The sequence below is a fragment of the Gigantopelta aegis genome, chromosome 15, assembly GCF_016097555.1.
Source record: "Gigantopelta aegis isolate Gae_Host chromosome 15, Gae_host_genome, whole genome shotgun sequence".
Taxonomy (NCBI): domain Eukaryota; kingdom Metazoa; phylum Mollusca; class Gastropoda; order Neomphalida; family Peltospiridae; genus Gigantopelta; species Gigantopelta aegis.
Window position 1 is genome coordinate 33,379,127 of NC_054713.1, and position 17,984 is coordinate 33,397,110.

At 35.0% G+C, this 17,984-nt stretch overlaps 1 protein-coding gene across 1 annotated transcript; it reads right to left on the bottom strand.

Annotated features, from left to right (window-relative positions):
• Positions 1-1,924: 1,924 nt before the first annotated feature.
• LOC121390205 (leucine-rich repeat-containing protein 23-like) lies at positions 1,925-12,553 on the bottom strand. The gene is made up of 8 exons (XM_041521975.1): positions 12,322-12,553; positions 11,431-11,543; positions 9,546-9,799; positions 7,893-8,023; positions 6,786-6,922; positions 6,246-6,322; positions 4,879-5,033; positions 1,925-3,798 (listed from the first exon to the last, which is right to left on the bottom strand). Exons 1-8 carry the CDS (start codon positions 12,475-12,477, stop codon positions 3,748-3,750), a joined length of 1,074 nt encoding a protein of 357 aa, XP_041377909.1. The 5' UTR covers positions 12,478-12,553; the 3' UTR covers positions 1,925-3,747.
• Between the last annotated feature and the right edge of the window lie 5,431 nt (positions 12,554-17,984).

Below are 17,984 nucleotides of genomic sequence, written 5' to 3' on the forward strand. Positions count from 1 at the left end.
ATCGGTCTACAGGCTGGTAGGTACTGGGTTCGGATCCCAGTCGAGGCATGGGATTTTTAATACAGATACCGACTCCAAACCCTGAGAGTGCTCCGCAAGGCTCAATGGGTAGGTATAAACCACTTGCACCGACCAGTGATCCATAACTGGTTCAACAAAAGCCATGGTTTGTGCTATCCTGCCTGTGGGAAGCACAAATAAAATGATCCCTTGCTGCCTGTCATAAAAGAGTAGCCTATGTGGCAACAGCGGGTTTCCTCTAAAAAGCAGTGTCAGAATGACCATATGTTTGACATCCAATAGTCGATGATAAGATAAAAAATCAATGTGCTTACTTTTTCTCTCTTGATTATCCCCCCTTTCAGCAAGTGCTTCTGGTATGCCTAAAACAATGGGAAGTTTATGGATACTGAGTGCATATTCAGGTCCATTTACTGTTTTTTGAAGAGTACAGGCCTTCATATTTCAGGGAAATTATTATTTCCAGTAATGCATCAACAAACATAATGTAACTGAAAGTCTGCTGCTTGTTAACATGTACCATAATACATAAAGGAAAGGAAATGTTTTATTTAACGATGCACTCAACACATTTTATTTACGGTTATATGATGTCAAACATATGGTTAAGGACCACACAGATATTGAAAGAGGAAACCCGCTGTCGCCACTTCATGGGCTACTCTTTTCGATTAGCAGCAAGGTATCTTTTATATGCACCATCCCATAGACAGGATAGCACATACCACGGCCTTTGTTGTACCAGTCGTGGTGCACTGGCTGGAGTGAGAAATAGTGACCGCGCATCAAGCGAGCGCTTTACTACTAAGCTATGTCTCGCCCCATATAATGCATAATGATTACCAAAACACTCCTACATCCAATGGATTCTAAAGATCACTGAGCATGGAACCAAAAATTGTGTTTCCCATAAATGTAATCCAGTGTTGTTTAGCTTCCAGGCTAGCCTTCTCTATTTGATACCTTTCTGGCTTACATGTCCTTTACTTTGTTGGCTTATTCTTTTGAGGTTGTTGGTTTTATATTAACAAAATGTCGAGTACTGGTATGAACATTCAATTTTAAGATTATTTCAATGGAAACAGTCTGTTTTAAAAGTTTCATGAAATTTGGAATCTGAGGCCTTTTTTAATTCTTTAGACACCCAATAAACAATGCAATGTCACAAAATATTTTTTCTTTCCTTTTCAAACTGCATTGTCAAGTAACAATAATTAACATTAAAACAAAACATACACCAGTCATATCATAAGAAGGTCATGGTGACCTAGTTATGTTATGTGACACACCACCATTCCAGGCTGTACTTGCATGCAAGGTTTGATGATCCTATATATATTGATACAGAAAATATGGCCCGGACAAGGATTTCCTTTATTGTGAGCTGTGTGAAAAGTAGGTTGCAGTTTGCAGTGACCTAGTTATGGTATGTGACACACCACCATCAAGAGTTGTACTTGCATGCAAGGTCTGATGATCCAACGTAAATTGATAAACATATGCTCCGGAAATGAAACGGTTTACAGACGGACAACGCCATACCATAATACGACCTGCCAAAGACTGACATATAAAAAGCCTATATTATTAATAACGAACATACAGGGTCTCCACCAGAGGGTACGAAGGGTAAAATTATGTACCCTAAAATCTAGGAAATTAATTGATATATTTGTTTAATTTTTAGATAGATTATAGTAAAAAGTTGTCAAAGTACATGAATATGAATGCAATGTCCAATTTCAAAAGATTTCAGACCCACAACTACCTAGTAGAGGCACTTATGATCTGTTTTCTTTTTATTACATAGTATATACACATCCCCTCAAATAATTTTTAGACACAAAGCCTGACATATATACAATGAATACATAAATATAAACAAATTTAATGTAAGGACATATCAGAAAAATTGTTTTATTTATAATAAAAGGTAATATTTGCCAGTGTTGTGAACAAACTGTCCACAATGCTGATAAATAAACATGAACATATATACAGGTATTATCACAGTTATAGCGTCGTCAAAAACAAAGGAAATAACATCTTCCATAGTCAGTCACACTCTTTCCCCAACCCCACCCAAAACTAGAAATTTCAAACAAATGTTCCTGTTCACAATGATTTTATGTACAATTTTAATATGGTCCAATGAAAAAGCATCTATAGTCCGTCCCAAGGCCGGATTTAGACCTTGGGGGACCTAGGGCAGGGCCCTGGGCACTTCAGGTTAGGGGATCCCTAAACATAGAAATTAAATTACATGACAATTAAAAAAATGAACTACTTTTATAATTATTACATTTTTTTATAAAGGAAATCCTTAGTCTGGGGGCCCCCTCTTGCAGGGGGGCCTGGGGCAATTGCCCCCTTTGCCCCCGTTATAAATCTGGCACTGGTCCGTCTTTTTTCATACCCTGGAATTTACTACACAAAAATAGTATTTTTTAGTTATTTCCAAAACACTTTTACTTTTCTTCTTGCGTCAAACCAAACTGAAATTATTTACAAAAAACATTTTTGTAGGAGGATGGGACGGACTATAGTTAATCATAATGTATAGGTTGTGCGGTACTAGTACATACTTTTTGTTTTGCATAAACTTAACTCTTTTTTTATCTTCCTGGTGTGTGTAATACACCAGGAAGATAAAAAACCCAGTTAAATTGACCAAAACTGACCATTTAAATACTTGTAAATGTCTGACTTTGTGTAATGATTAAGTTAATGGTAAAAAAAAAGCTTTAACAGCCAGAAATATTTTACAAAGTCTGATAGTAAGAACTAGATTCAGTGACTTTAAAAAATGCTTGTCTATATATATATACATAATCAAGGTTCCAAGATTAACAAAATTGGCTTTTCGTCGATACTCTAGTTAACACTTTGATGGGTGACGACCACCTTGGAACTCTGGAGAGCTGTAAAAACTACTAGTAATTCACTTGTAATTCAAAGACTTTTGAAATTGTGCCCGAGATTAACTCACACAAATTGTCAAAATGTGACAGCAGACCTGGATATCTATTTATGAATTCATTGTAGAGTTTTAAAAAACCCAGCTGTTAAATACTCCCTATGTGGGTATAGTGTTCGAGGTCAAAAGGGGAGATCATCCGGACAGAAACTAACCATACAAATGTTGTCAAGGACTTCAGTATGTCAAGTCCAGTACAAAGAGTTTTAGATGCATACACACATACAAGCAGCATTGAAGTCCCCACTGCTTTTTGGCAGTGGAATAAATAATAGAATTACAGTAATCATTATTATTTTACACATTTTGTAAATATTTAGCACCTTAAAGTGACAATAAGTATGATTTATATTATTATTCCTGTACATATTATCAATGTCTTAAGTGAAGATGTAAAAATTGTTTTTTTTTTTTTTTTAATTAACAAAAATATAATGTAATGCACATGATAATTTATAATACATTTCAAAACATTTGAAACTCATGTTTTCTTTGGTGATACTAGGAGAATTGAGTAATTCTGTTATATCTTTTATATTAACCCTAGATATCTTTCTTGTACTGTTTATTTTGTTAAGTTTGTTTGGCTGAAAGATGTCTACAGGGTTAGAAGGGTGAAACCAGTATCAGTTTTAAGTTTTAAAAACTACTGAATTCAGGTATTGAGATGTTGTAGTGTAACTATACACTATGTCTCAGGTTGTGTCTGTCCGGTCCTAATCGTCTCCAGTATTCACACAGTTCAAGTATTATGGAGCTTCCTGAGTTTCTTCATCTGATGGCAAAGCCTCTTCTTCAGCCTGAAAAATTTCAAAATAATATAAAAATACATTTAAAGAATAAAGTTAAAACAAGAAATCTGTAGAATAAATGTCTCACCTATGATAATCTTATTTGGAGTTCCTAATAGCTGCATCCATAGATGTTTATCTCAATGAATGTAAACAAAACATTAATTAAATTTTAGGGAAAACAATCAATTAAAATTCTAAGTTATTAATTTACCGTAACTTTTTTTAAAACATGCATTGAGATTAACAAATCATATATGTAACTTATGTAAGTTTCATTTATGTAGGATTTGTAGCTTACATGTATGAGAAATGGAGCTAATCGGGGAAACTTTAATGTTGAGCTACATGTAAATGCAAAAGTTGATGCCATATAGACACTGCTAACCAACTGGCGGAAAAGTAATCCCTATATCTCGTCTTTTTGCTTTGTAAGTGCGAGACAGAATATAGAACTTCAACACATAAATATACATGTACATGTTTTGGAGACACATGAATACGATTATTAGTACATGTATGTATTTTTGTAATGAATATAACTGATGTATAAAAAGTAAGAAATATTGTGGGGGTTTTCAAGGACTGCATGTTCTTCAGTCATGTGAAAAACCATTTAGATGGGTCCTATGACAATCATTTAGATGGGTCATATGACAATCATTTAGATAGGTCATATGACAATCATTTAGATGGGTCATATGACAACCATTTAGATAGGTCGTATGACAATCATTTAGATGGGTCATATGACATTCATGTTTTAAAATCAGAGTTGTGTAACATGTCAAAAGGCTTATTTTAATGCACCAGTTATCTTAATCCATATTAATGTTTCGATTTAATCTTACTTTTCTCTATTAAATCACATATTATGGCCCTCCTCCCCACCCCAAGAAAAAATTACTTTGACAACTATGTTAGAGAAAACCCCCAACAGAACATCTTAGCACATGTTAAACTATGGCTACTTGGTGTCTAATAAATGTCAACCCCATCACCAACCACTTAATGGGGGAAAAAAAGATGGATTTGGCCACTGAATACATTAAAATATGAAAGACATAAATGTGAAGAAAAACAACATACGCCTTCAAGGGCCTCTTCTTGTTTTCTTTGTTCATAGATTTCCTCCGCTTCAGTTCGTTCTTCCTCTGTGAATTCATCCTTGTCCAGTCTTTCCAGTTTCCTAAGAGCAATCAAGACTTCCAGACGATAGTCGTCTTCCTCAGCTAGAGGATTTTCTAAAATAAAATTATAATTAACATTTCAAAGTTCCAAACAACAACTAAATACAACTTGTTACAGCTGACCTACAGGCATGTCTTATCCCCAGGAACAATGTATCATTATACAGCAGACTTTCTCTCATTAAAAAGATATGACTCAGTCCCAGATAACATTAGTATGTTGGCCCAACATTTATTTGGTTGGAATAGTCACAGAAAAGCTGAAACGGGGCAGAATCTAGCTCAGTCATTAGAGCACTCCCTCGAGGTGCTTGGGTTGAATCCTCTTACGGGACTTGTTATTTAAATAGACTTTTCTTCTCTCAACCTGTGCCCCATGACTGGTATATATATATTATTATTGGCTATTGGAAGGAAGGAAATGTTTTATTTAACGATGCACTCAACATATTTTATTGACGGCCATATGGTGTCAGACATATGGCTAAGGACCACACAGATATTGAAAGAGGAAACCTGCTGTCGCCACTTCATGGGCTACTCTTTTCGATTAGCAGCAAGGGATCTTTTATATGCACCATCCCAGAGACAGGATAGTACAGACCATGGCCTTTGTTATGTACCAGTTGTGGAGCACTGTATGGAACGAGAAATAGCCCAATGGGTCCACCGATGGGGATCGATCCTAGACCGAACACGCAACCAGCAAACGCTTTACCACTGGGCTACATCCCACCCCTGGCTATTGGATGTCAAACATTTGTTAAGTCTGACATATAGACTTAAAGGAAACCTGCTACAGTTTCCCCATTAGCAGCAACAGATCTTTTTTATGCACTTTTCCATAGACAGTACAGCACATACCACAGCCTTTGATACGCCAGTTGTGGGCATTAGTTGGGATGGAAAAAACCCACTAATCAGAGAATGGTTCCACTGAGGGCGTTTGATCAGAGCATCTCAGGCGAGTGCTCTAGATCCCACTATTCCATATCAGTCGTAAGGCCTCAGTGAGCCTCAGGTCATTTTTCCTGTTCCAACCAGTTCTCTACTTTTCTGTATATAAAGACTGTTCCAAAATTATTGACATGGATTTGGAAAGAACTATAAATTGTTATTTTATGGACTTTTAGCATCCTGTTTTTAACCCAGCAAACTGTTTGAATTGAAAACCCCCACAATAATAATAATAATTTTAAAAACTACACAAGCAATTCAGTGACGGTAGAAGCTTCTGGTTTGTTAGGTAAACAGTATACTACATACCAGACAACACCAAGGCTCTCAACATTGGAAGTTCTTTGAGTCCAGCGATTGCTTTCACACTGCCAATGATGTTGCCTCTGAAACAAAAACAAGATGACATGCTCATTTAAAACCTCTAGGAAAATTCAACTCCAGTACTCCACCCTCTCCCACAAATGTTTAATGGCACCCCAGAACAAATTATTTTTCTTTCTTTCTACAATTTGTGCTTGGAGGTCATTAAATATTCCTTCCTTCCTTCCTTCCTTCCTTCATTCATTTATTTATTCATTCACTCATTCATTCAACGAATCCTTCATTCATTCTTTCATTCTATAAACAACTATCCTTAATTACCTGTTAATTACACCAGAGCATTCGCTCATTTTAATTTATTGTTTTGCTTATATTCAAGTAGGATTCAAGGATATAGCACAAATAAACCTCCTTTCTTACACCCCCGTTGGAAAGAACCCTGTGAGATTTATGACAACCTATAGTGATACCGCACTGAAAGCTGATGATGATAATGGAAACACTAGATTCAGTTAACATACACACCTGAGGTTGATATACTGGAGGTCTTTTTGTTCATCTGAAAAGCCTTCCAGATCTTCTAACTGATTTTCACGGAGGTGTAATGTACAGAGTTTGGAAAGTCGACCCAATCCTTCCAAGCGCTTTATCATGTTTGCTCCCTGTCACCAGACAAACAAACAAAAACAAGTCATAAGAATAATACTGCTAATAATATACTACCAATAATAATAATAATAATAATAATGGTAATAATAAATAACAATAAAATAGTGTCATATTTCAGTCTTACCATCAAGTAGTATTGCAACAATTAGGGAATCATTCCAGTCAGTGCACCACGACTGGTATATCAAAGGCCATGGTATGTGCTATCCTGTCTGTGAGATGGTACATATAAATGATTCCTTGCTACTAATGGAAAAAATGTAGCAGGTTCCCTCTCTATGACTGTGTCAGAATGACCATATGTTTGACATCCAATAGCCGATGATTAATAAATCAATGTGCTCTAGTGTTGTTGTTAAACAAAACAAACTTTTTATTTCAATTGGGGAACACCCTACTGTCAGAGCTTTAGATCTAACTAATTTGGGCACAATGGGTACTTTTTTCTTTTCTTTTTTTGTAACTTTATTAACGTGCCTATATCCAAAAGATGTTCAGGCACTCTCTTTTCTGAGTGCAGGAAGGTCGGTTTAGTTCAGTACCGTTGTTAACATCTGCCGTACATATAGTTGTCAGTATTCAGAAATGCATTTCAAGTTATTTTAATCTAATTAAACTTAACATTTCAATTGGTTTTGAGGTGAAATATTTTTACGTCAGCATGTTTGTACTTAAGATGGGTGTGATTATTTTGGGCATATGTATTTTGGACACAATGTTTATCGTCTCGACTGTGATGCAATCTAAAGCCCTGACTGTGTGTTTTAAAAATGTATTTGTGGAAGTAGATCGGTGGTCTTAGTGCAGCCAAGTTAGCTTTATTGGAGATCAGCTAGCGTAAGCCTAGTCCCCACGGTCTGTAAGTAGAAGTTGTGTCTCATCATAAAATCGAAATTAATTATTGGCATACTGAAGATAAGTTTATAACTTAGATACAAGAAACTGAATATAAATTTTACTTACAAGAAAGAGATTTCTAAGATTTGGCAAATTAATTCCATCAGTGGTTTCAAGCCTATTTCCACGCATTTCCAGTGTGTGTAATCTTGACAGTTTAGACCCATTGATTCCTGTGACCGTGGAAATTTCATTGTCTGAAAATGCACAAATCAACAGAGTTAAGAATATAATAGAAATAACTGAGAAAAACTAAAATAAAAATTGTATAAAACCTGGATGTTATACATTATGCTTATAACTTATATTATGTTTGTATGTCTGTATTTAACCTTCTGACTACTGCAGGCAAGATATTTTGCCCGACGTCATGCCAGTCGACATAATGTACACTGTATACAGTGCATTCCCCAATTCATATTTTCTGCCATTTTGCACATGACACTCACTGGAAAGATTTGTATAACAAGAAACAGAAGTCAACTCAGCTTCCTGTATAGTTAGGTTTTTGTTTTTCAAAAATAGCTTGTAATTTTGAGTTGGTTTTCGGCAAGTATTTTCTATTGACAACAATGGCAGCACATCGCGGTCATTTTCAAGGATCGATAGCTGATTGTGACAGCTAATTTGATAATACATTTGATCGTTTTACCAACAACGAAAATCACCAAATATTGGAATATGAATTGTAGTTTTTTTGTTTGTTTTTTTAAATTCTTTAATTTTTTAAAACCACTGTTATCGGGAATAATAAACATAAATACTGGATAGCTGGCCACAAATACCGGTAAGTAAAACACGACTTTTTTTATATATTTTTTCTAATTTTGGTCCACATTAACTGATCTAAAATATCATAAAAAATATTTTAAAAAACACGATTCAAATATGAACTTTATTTTATGTATTTATAAATTATTTAAGTGAATATATGTGAGTAAAAAAGATAAAAATGTACCAACTCAATGTGTCTAAAGGATATATATATTTATAGGGGTTACAAGGGATGGGATGGGATGAGATGGAAGGGATGGCTGGGTGGATGGACGCATGGACGGACGGACGGACGGACGGACGGACGGACGGACGGGCGGACGGATGGAAGTATGGATGGATGGATAAATGGTTGGATGGATGGATTGATGGATGAATAGAACAGAATGGATGGGATGGGATGGGATGGGATGAGATGGAAGGGATGGCTGGGTGGATGGATGAATGGATGGATGGATGGATGGATGGATGGATGGACGCATGGACGGACGGACGGACGGGCAGACGGATGGAAGTATGGAGGGATGGTTGGATGGTTAAATGGTGGGATGGATGGATTGATGGATGAATAGAACAGAATGGATGGGATGGGATGGGATGGGATGAGATGGAAGGGATGGATGGGTTGATGGATGGATGGATGGATGGATGGAAGTATGAATCGATGAAGGGATGGATGGTTGGATTTTTGGATGGATGGATGGATGGATGGATGGATTGATGGGACAAAGAATGGATGGATGGGACATATGCATAAAGTCAGTGGATGTACAGATGCATGTTTATAAACACCATGTAATAAAAGTACTTATTGTTTACTTTTCGTCTTTCTTTTTGCATTTTAATTATTTTCAAAGCTAATTATTTTATGCATTACCACACACATGTATAAAAGTCAATAATAATTTTAAAATTAAACCCCCCCCAAAAAACCTATATACTTACAGTTTAAACTTAATACTTCTAAGCTCGGATGATTAATGCCTTCTGTTGTGTTGATCTTATTGTGATTAAAAGACGCAGTCTGCAGAAACGGCATCTCTTCCAATTTTGCACTAGTCAGCAGATTTTCGTCTGCCTTTAGGGTGAGCATGTGAGTTAAGTTACTAAGTGGAGACAGGTCCTTCAAGTTGTTTTTGGTGACATCAATGTAACGTAGGTGAATGAAACTATTGAGCATGTTGATGTCAGTGATTTCCCTGAAAACCAAAAATAAATATTTAATCACCAGTATATTAAAACATACTATCATATGGGAATCGAATGAAGAAAGAGATTTTTAAAAAGATGGAATGGATATGAAATGAAAGAATAATTGCATGCATTATTGACAGCTATGTCTGTCTTCTATCACTATGTAAAAATAGTATGTGTGCATACACGTGTATGTGCTGTATAATGGTTGGATGGTTTGATCAATGAATGGATGGATAATAGACATGAATGGATATATAATAGATATATGGACGAATGCTGAATGGATATGGAAAAATAAATGGGCAAAGGATGGATGGATAGATGGATGGAAAACTAGCAGAATACTTTAAAATACAATTCACTTATTATATTTTTAGTTTAAAACCCGACATTAAAAAGAAAACAAATATAAAATGTGGACTCAGTCTTTGTATATTATTTGCATTATTAAAAAATTGTCATTTTTTTTTTTTTTACTATAAAGTTAAATGTTTGTTTTGTTTAATGACACCACTTGTGCACATTGATTTACTAATCATTGGCTATTGTGTGTCAAACATTTGGTAATTTTGACATATAGTCTTAAACAGGAAACCTGCTACATTTTTCCATTAGTAGCAAGGGATCTTTAATATTCACCATCCCATAGACAGGATAGCACATACCATGCCTATGATAAACCAGTCATGCTGGACTGGCTGGAATGAGAAATACCCCAATGGGCATAGTGACAGGGATCAATCCTAAACTGACAGCGCATCAGGGGAGTGCTTTTACCACTGGGTTATGTTCCACCCCTCTACTATAAAATCCACTGTATTAAATCTGCAGTAGAAATAGTTAATAAATATAGGCCTAGTAATGAGCAGCAATATATAAACTATAAAATAGCACACAGTCCAAAACTGATTCACCTCAAAATTATTTCATTTTTGTCAAAACTGTCACCAAAAGAACAAAATACCTCTACAGGCTGAGCCATTAGAAAGCTCATCTTCTCAATAGCTTTATATTAATAAAACATGATTTCAGTTTTTGTCAGTTTTCATTTTACCTCTGAATTAAAAAGATACTTACATAAACTTTTGAAGCATTCTCACATATAAATAGTTTAAAAACTAGAAATGTATCCATGGAACACTTTTGCTCAATGTGATAGACAAAATTGATATATCTTGACAATATTTTTACAAATTGCACATAAAAATTTATTTATTAAATTTGCAAAATGCTTATCCCTTTCTTTTTTTGTCAAATCAAACTGCATTTTTTTTTACACATTTTTTTTTTAGTGGAGGCAAGGATGGAAGGAAGGAAGGAAATGTTTTATTTAATGACGCATTCAACACATTTTTTATTTACAGTTATATGGCTTCAGACATATAGTTAAGGGCCACACAGATATGGCGAGAGGAAACATGCTGTCGCCACTTCATGGGCTACTCTTTTCGATTAGCAGCAGGGGATCTTTTATATGCACCATCCCACAGACAGGATAATACATATCATGGCCTTTGTTACACCAGTTGTGGAGCACTGGCTGAAATGAAAAATAGCCCAATTGGCCCACCGACAGCAGGCAAGGACTGGGTATAAATAAAAGTGTCTAAAAGTAAATAATGTTTTTAATTACCTGTCACGTATATCAAGCCTGACGTATGCATGAGCAAGCCCATCTCCGGTTTTACACAACAGAGACAAACATTCGCTGATCATTTCTTCTGTCAGTGGATTTGGTGGAAGCTTCTGTTAAAAAATTAAAAATAAAATAATTACATAGAGTACATAATTATAAAAAGAAAAAAACTTAAAAATATATTCCTTGCCCCTTTATTTGTTGTAGCATGAATTTGCATTTAAATACAGGACACCATATTTCACAAACCTCAAAAATGTTAATTTTGTAAGGAATGTTTTGTTTATTTTAAAAGAATATTTAATGGCTGTAATGCTCTGCCCCCAGTCTACTCGTAAAAATATTCATTAACTATAAATGTAAAAATTTAAAAAAATGAAGATTTTGCAAATCTGATATTGCAACTTCAAAGGGAACTTCTGAATTTTGGGTCTGTGGGAAGAGCATTTACTGTGACCTACAAACAAATAAACATCAATTTTCAATACCCACAGTTAGTACCAATATTCCAGTCAGCACGTCCCTATTCCCCTCTTTTACTGATCTAGATCCTATACTACCTCTTTTATTATCTGTCTGTTAAAAAAGTAATGTTTCCATTCCCTGTGCTAAATTTTGTACAAGTGTCAAATGTCAGTTGTAAAATGGACAGTGAGAGAGAGAGAGAGAGAGAGAGAGAGAGAGAGAGAGAGAGAGAGAGAGAGAGAGAGAGAGAGAGAGAGAGAGAGAGAATGAGAGGGGAAGAGAGAGAAAAGAGTCAGAGATGGAGAGAAAGAAAAATGGATGGAACAAGAAAGTCAGAGATGTAAAGACACAGAGAGAGAGAGAGAGAGAGAGAGAGAGAGAGAGAGAGAGAGAGAGAGAGAGAGAGAGAGAATCAAATGTTACCTCTTCTTCTTCGGCTTCTTCCTGCTGTTCTTCCTCCCCACCTTCTGGCAGTTCTTCGTCTGCATCTATCCCCTCGCTTCCACCTTCTGCGTCTTCACCTGCATCGTCACCTGCCTCGTCACCGTCGTCAAAATCTTGATCTTCTTGGTCCGACATTACAGATTAAAGTTTTTCTCCAAACTACCAAAATCCTAACTTGAGCAGACGTCTTTTGTCGAGCTGTTGACAGAAAAAAAAATATGGCGTCATGTTGCTATGGGAACATTCTACTTTCTTTTCTTTCTAATGTAAAATAATTATTATTTCCCTACTAAGAATTATTGTAATTTAATGCTGTGTACACAAGTTGTCGAATAATTAAAAAATTGTTAGTCTTTCGTTAAACAGTAGATGTTTTTACGTAAATAAACGAAACATCACGAGATTTAACGAGACTAGCAGAACACATCGAAATGATTGAAGAGTCGAGGTAAATTTCTTGCAACTTTAAAAACTTAGTAAAAGTTTATTTTAGAAGCAATAGTAACTTGTCAGCTCCTCAGACTGTAAGTGCTTGCTTATTTAATTACATATACGTGTGTTGGTTTTACTGGGTATGACTAATTAAGCTTAAAACATGCATCGTTTATCGTTCTCGTTTTTGGGACATTTCTGTGCTTTTCAGCCAGAAACCGACAAACGTTTATCAATGGTATACGGTCCAAAGAGCGACAAGGGGCGTTTGTGTGGATTATTGCATATTAAACATTTCTTAGCGTTTACGATATCATGTTACATCGTGCCTTATTATTATCGATATATGACACAAAATTGTGTTGGCCTTGTTAGAGCAGTGGTAACCAAGACAACAGGTGTTTAATGTTGGCTGTATTTTAATGACTAGAAGTAGAAATATGCGTGCATATTTATATTATTTTTAACAGCTGTTGACATGCAATATGTGTGATACTTGATTAGGAAGTGTGTGTGATAAGCTACTTAGTAATTCTGTTTAGAAACAAAATAGAAAAATATATAATTTTTTATTTATTATTATTATTTTTAATTATTATTATTTATTATTATTATTTTAAAAGCAGAACATTTTGACATTTTCAAATAATGTACTGTTATTGCACTAATGGTAAATATTAATGGTATTGCTTATTGTTATTAAAAAAATCCCCGCACAATTATTTTACATTTTTTCATTCAAACTTCAGTTCACATATTTTAGATATTACAATATGTTGTTTTGGATTTTTAAAAAAATATTTTATTTTGAAACAAATCTTTGTTTTAAGTAAAGTTCTGTTTTTTTGTAATGGATAAAGTAATTTTTATGCTGTTAATAATTAGTCGTTTTTTATAGTGTAATGTCAGTGAACATTTTGTTCAGTATCGTGTCGCGATTCACTACAGAAGTTTCAGAGATAGCTACATAATTTTAAAACATTAAACAGTAGTTGCCAATCAATTTTCAATTGACTAGAAATATTTCTAATCAAGATTTTAAAAATAAAATGCTCCCTGAATATATACCATCAAAAACATAGCATGATACATTCCCATATATTTCTCTTTTAAAAATGTATTTTTGTTGCCAGTTCAGTTTGGTTTTAGATTAATTAGATATAACTTTGTATCATATTTAGGAAGTTTCAGTTATTTTCTTTTTATTGACAGTTTACATTTAGTACAGACTTCATTCTTTAAGATAAACTATCATTCTGACTTTCCATTAGAAAGTACTAGTCCGTTCGCCAGATGCAAGTAAAATGTCTTATAAATTAAATGTTAAACTTTGTTTTGTTTAATGACATCACTAAAGCACATTGATTTATTAATCAATGACTATTGGATGTCAAACATTTGGTAACTCTGACAGTCTTAGAGATGAAACCTTTGTCCATTAGTAGCAAGGGGTCTTATGCATTATCCTACATACAGGATAGCAGATATCATGGCCTTTGATATACCAGTGACTTGTGGTGCACTGGCTGGAATGAGAAATAGCTTAGTGGAGATAGAGATCTAACCTAGACCGCACATCAGGCGAGTCCGTCTGATTGACGTTTAAAAAAAAAAAAACTACCAATCTGATAGCCAACCTCTTTTTGGGGTTATTAATTTTGCAAATAAATCATTTTAAACTACAGCCACCATGATTACTAACCGGCCTTGGTGGCGTCGTGGCAGGCCATCGGTCTACAGGCTGGTAGGTACTGGGTTTGGATCCCAGTCGAGGCATGGGATTTTTAATCCAGATACCGACTCCAAACCCTTAGTGAGTGCTCTGCAAGGCTCAGTGGGTAGGTGTAAGCCACTTGCACCGACCAGTGATCCATAACTGGTTCAACAAAGGCCATGGTTTGTGCTATCCTGCCTGTGGGATGTCTGATGCCATATAACCGTAAATAAAATGTGTTGAGTGCGTCATTAAATAAAACACTTCTTTCTTTCCCTGGTTACTAACAAAAATCAGCAAGATATCTTTCATATGCATAGGTAGGACAGGATATTCCATGACCTTTGTGATGTACCAGTTATGATGAATTGGTTGAGATGGGCTAAAAATCCCCCAAAACATTGTGCATTTTTTACAAGTGAAACCAAGTGTTCACTCCCACTCCCTTCTACACTTGACTGGAAAGTTTTAGTGTTAAATTGATCGTAGAAATTTCAATGCATTTATATGAGACTTCATGTGAATGCTCACCTAGCACCATTTCAGGAGAGTGATCTCCTTTCATTTCATTTCAGCTTATTTTCGTGCTGATATCCAATAAAGGTTCAAGCACGCTGTCCTGGACACACACCTCAGCTATCTGTGCTGTCTGTCCAGGACAGTGGGTTAGTGGTTAGTGAGAGACAAGAGGGTGTAGTGGTCTTACACCTACCCATTGAGTCATTAAAAACGTGCTCTGGATGAGAGCCGGTACTGGGTTGTGAACCCTGTACCTACCAGCTTTAAGTCCGATGGCTTAACCACGACACCACTGAGGCCGTTGCTCACCTTCCATTTTGCTTAAGGCAAAGGCCGATCATAGGCTATAATTAACCCTTGATCCTTTGTGCATAAGGCAGACCTGGGTGGTATCTAGCTCATTCAGTAGAGCACTTGCCTAAGGTGCTTGCATCGTAGGATCGAACCACCTCGGGGGACCCATTCTTTAATTGTTTAGTTTTTTTTATCACCCTAAGAAATACAATGAATATACTTTGTTTCATTTGAATATTATTTGTACACTAGGGGGTGGAATCTTAACTCAGTTGGTAGAACACTCGTCTGAGGTACTTGCAGTGTAGGATCGAACCACCTCAGTGGACCCATTCTCTAATTGTGTTCGGACCCATTCTCTAATTGTGTTTGGACCCATTCTCTAATTGTGTTTTAATGACACCACTAGAACACATTGATTAATTAATCATTGGCTATTGGATGTCAAACATTTGGTGATTCTGATGCAGAGTCATCAGAGGAAACCTGCCACATTTTTTCCTATACAGCAAGGGATCTTTTATATGCACTTTCCCATAGACAGGAAAGCACATACCACTACCTTTGACCAGTTGTGGACATCCCAACAAATGCACCATGGCTGGTATGTGCTGGGCATGGTATGTGCTGTCCTGTCTGTAGGGGAAATATATATATATATATATAAAAGATTCTTTAATTGCTGCTAATGGAAAAAAGTAGCATGTTTCCTCAGAAGACTACAAGTTAAAATGACCAAGTGTTTGACATCCAATAGCTGATGATTAATAAATCAATGTGCTCTAGTGGTGTCATTAATCACACATCAGGTGAGCATTTTACCACTGGGCTACACCCTGTTGTGGGTTGGATGAGGTGTGGTAGTATCATATCACTTGGGAAAAAAACACCTATAAATATAATTTATTTGTAAATTATTATTATTATTATTAATATTTATATATTACTCATATTTCTGTTATTTAAATTACAATTGTATTATTATTATTATTCAGGGTTTAATTTGAACCCAAATAATTAATAACATTTTAACTAATTTTCTCACAAAATAAGCAAACAAATATAGGTTTTCATTAGTGAGACAGACTGAATGGTACACTATTTTTAAAGTTAAAGTTTGTTTAGTTCAACGACACCACTAGAGCACATTGATTTTATATAAAAAAAATTGATGATTCAGGACTAGCTCTGCCACTCGCCAAATTCGCCAATTGCGAATTTTAAGAACAGTTAGCAAATTTTATTTCAATTTGGGGGAAAAAATGTGTGATAATTGATTTTTTGTAGGAAAATAGCTATAGGTTACGCAATTTTGAGATAATTTGACAAAAGTTTCTGATCACACAGAGCATGCAAGCCCTGTGATTTAATGAAATATATTTACCAAATTCCACTTTAATTCACATTTGGCTATTTGACGATTGACAGCTTTAAACCTAGATTTTATTGTTATTATTTTTTTAGTTTTTATTAAAAAATTTTTTATTAATGATACTTATAATGGATGGTTTATTAATGTTTAGTACAAATAGCTAACAAAGCCTTTTTACATGTCTCAAGTAATAAAAAACCCAATAGTTTAAATCCATTTTCATCTTTGTAATCATATATATTTATATATAAATGTACATACAAAAATATCTATACAACATACACTTGACGTTATGTTCTGCCGTCATTGCTAAGAAAAGTACACAAGTTGTCTTTTGAACACGGCCTCTTATTGACTGCACTTTCAGGTAAAACCCCATAAAAGATTCATTCTACTTTCATTGATTGAGAGGCGTTGCATGGTGAGTTATTTTTGTTGCCATGGAAACAGTCCACCATTATCCCCAAATACAAGCTGGGACACGAGCACCGCTTAGACGGCTAGCTTTGTTTGTAGAGTTGGCTCAATAATTTTCTTTCATAGGAATTGAACCTTGAATATTGTTTTGGGATTGTCAGTTAAATTGTCATGGAAACTTTGCGACCTTTGTTTCCAAATTAATCTATCATGCCTTTTAGTTGGCAGCAGACCAAATCCATATACATCGTGAACTCCATGGTGGTTGCCCAGCCAGCAAATGTGGGGAATACGCGTTTTAAACACATTTAGTCTAAACCGGCCAGTATTTTAACTGCTTGTCTTAAGTATATTCATGATCTACAAAGTACCCAGTATAGCTCCTCAGGTGTTGCTATGGGTTACTACACAATACACAGATAATATAATGGACTTGACTGGTATATGTAGTATGCCTGCATACATACAATGTGAGATATATATATATATATATATATATATATATATATATACAAAATTATGACTAAAACTTGAATTAGGTTTGTCACCTGTATGTTTATTGCTTTTATGTGTGTCTTTGCATACATTGTGTAATAAAACTTGAAGCAGTTTGTTTATGCTGTTTGGTAAATAATAATTTATAGTGTAGGATAAAAAAAAGAACTTTAGGAAACCAAGGGCCAGTGCAAAATGAACTAGGAAGGGGTACTTGAATAAAAGGACACTTAAAAAAGTATTTCAAAGTACACTAACATACACCTTATGTTTGATAGTCTTTTAAAAAAATACCCTTCTGATAAAATTTGTGCATGCCCCAACTAATTAAAAAAACAAAAATATCAATTTAAATATATTACATGTGAATGTGTTAGACACTGAATTTTTGTGATATTT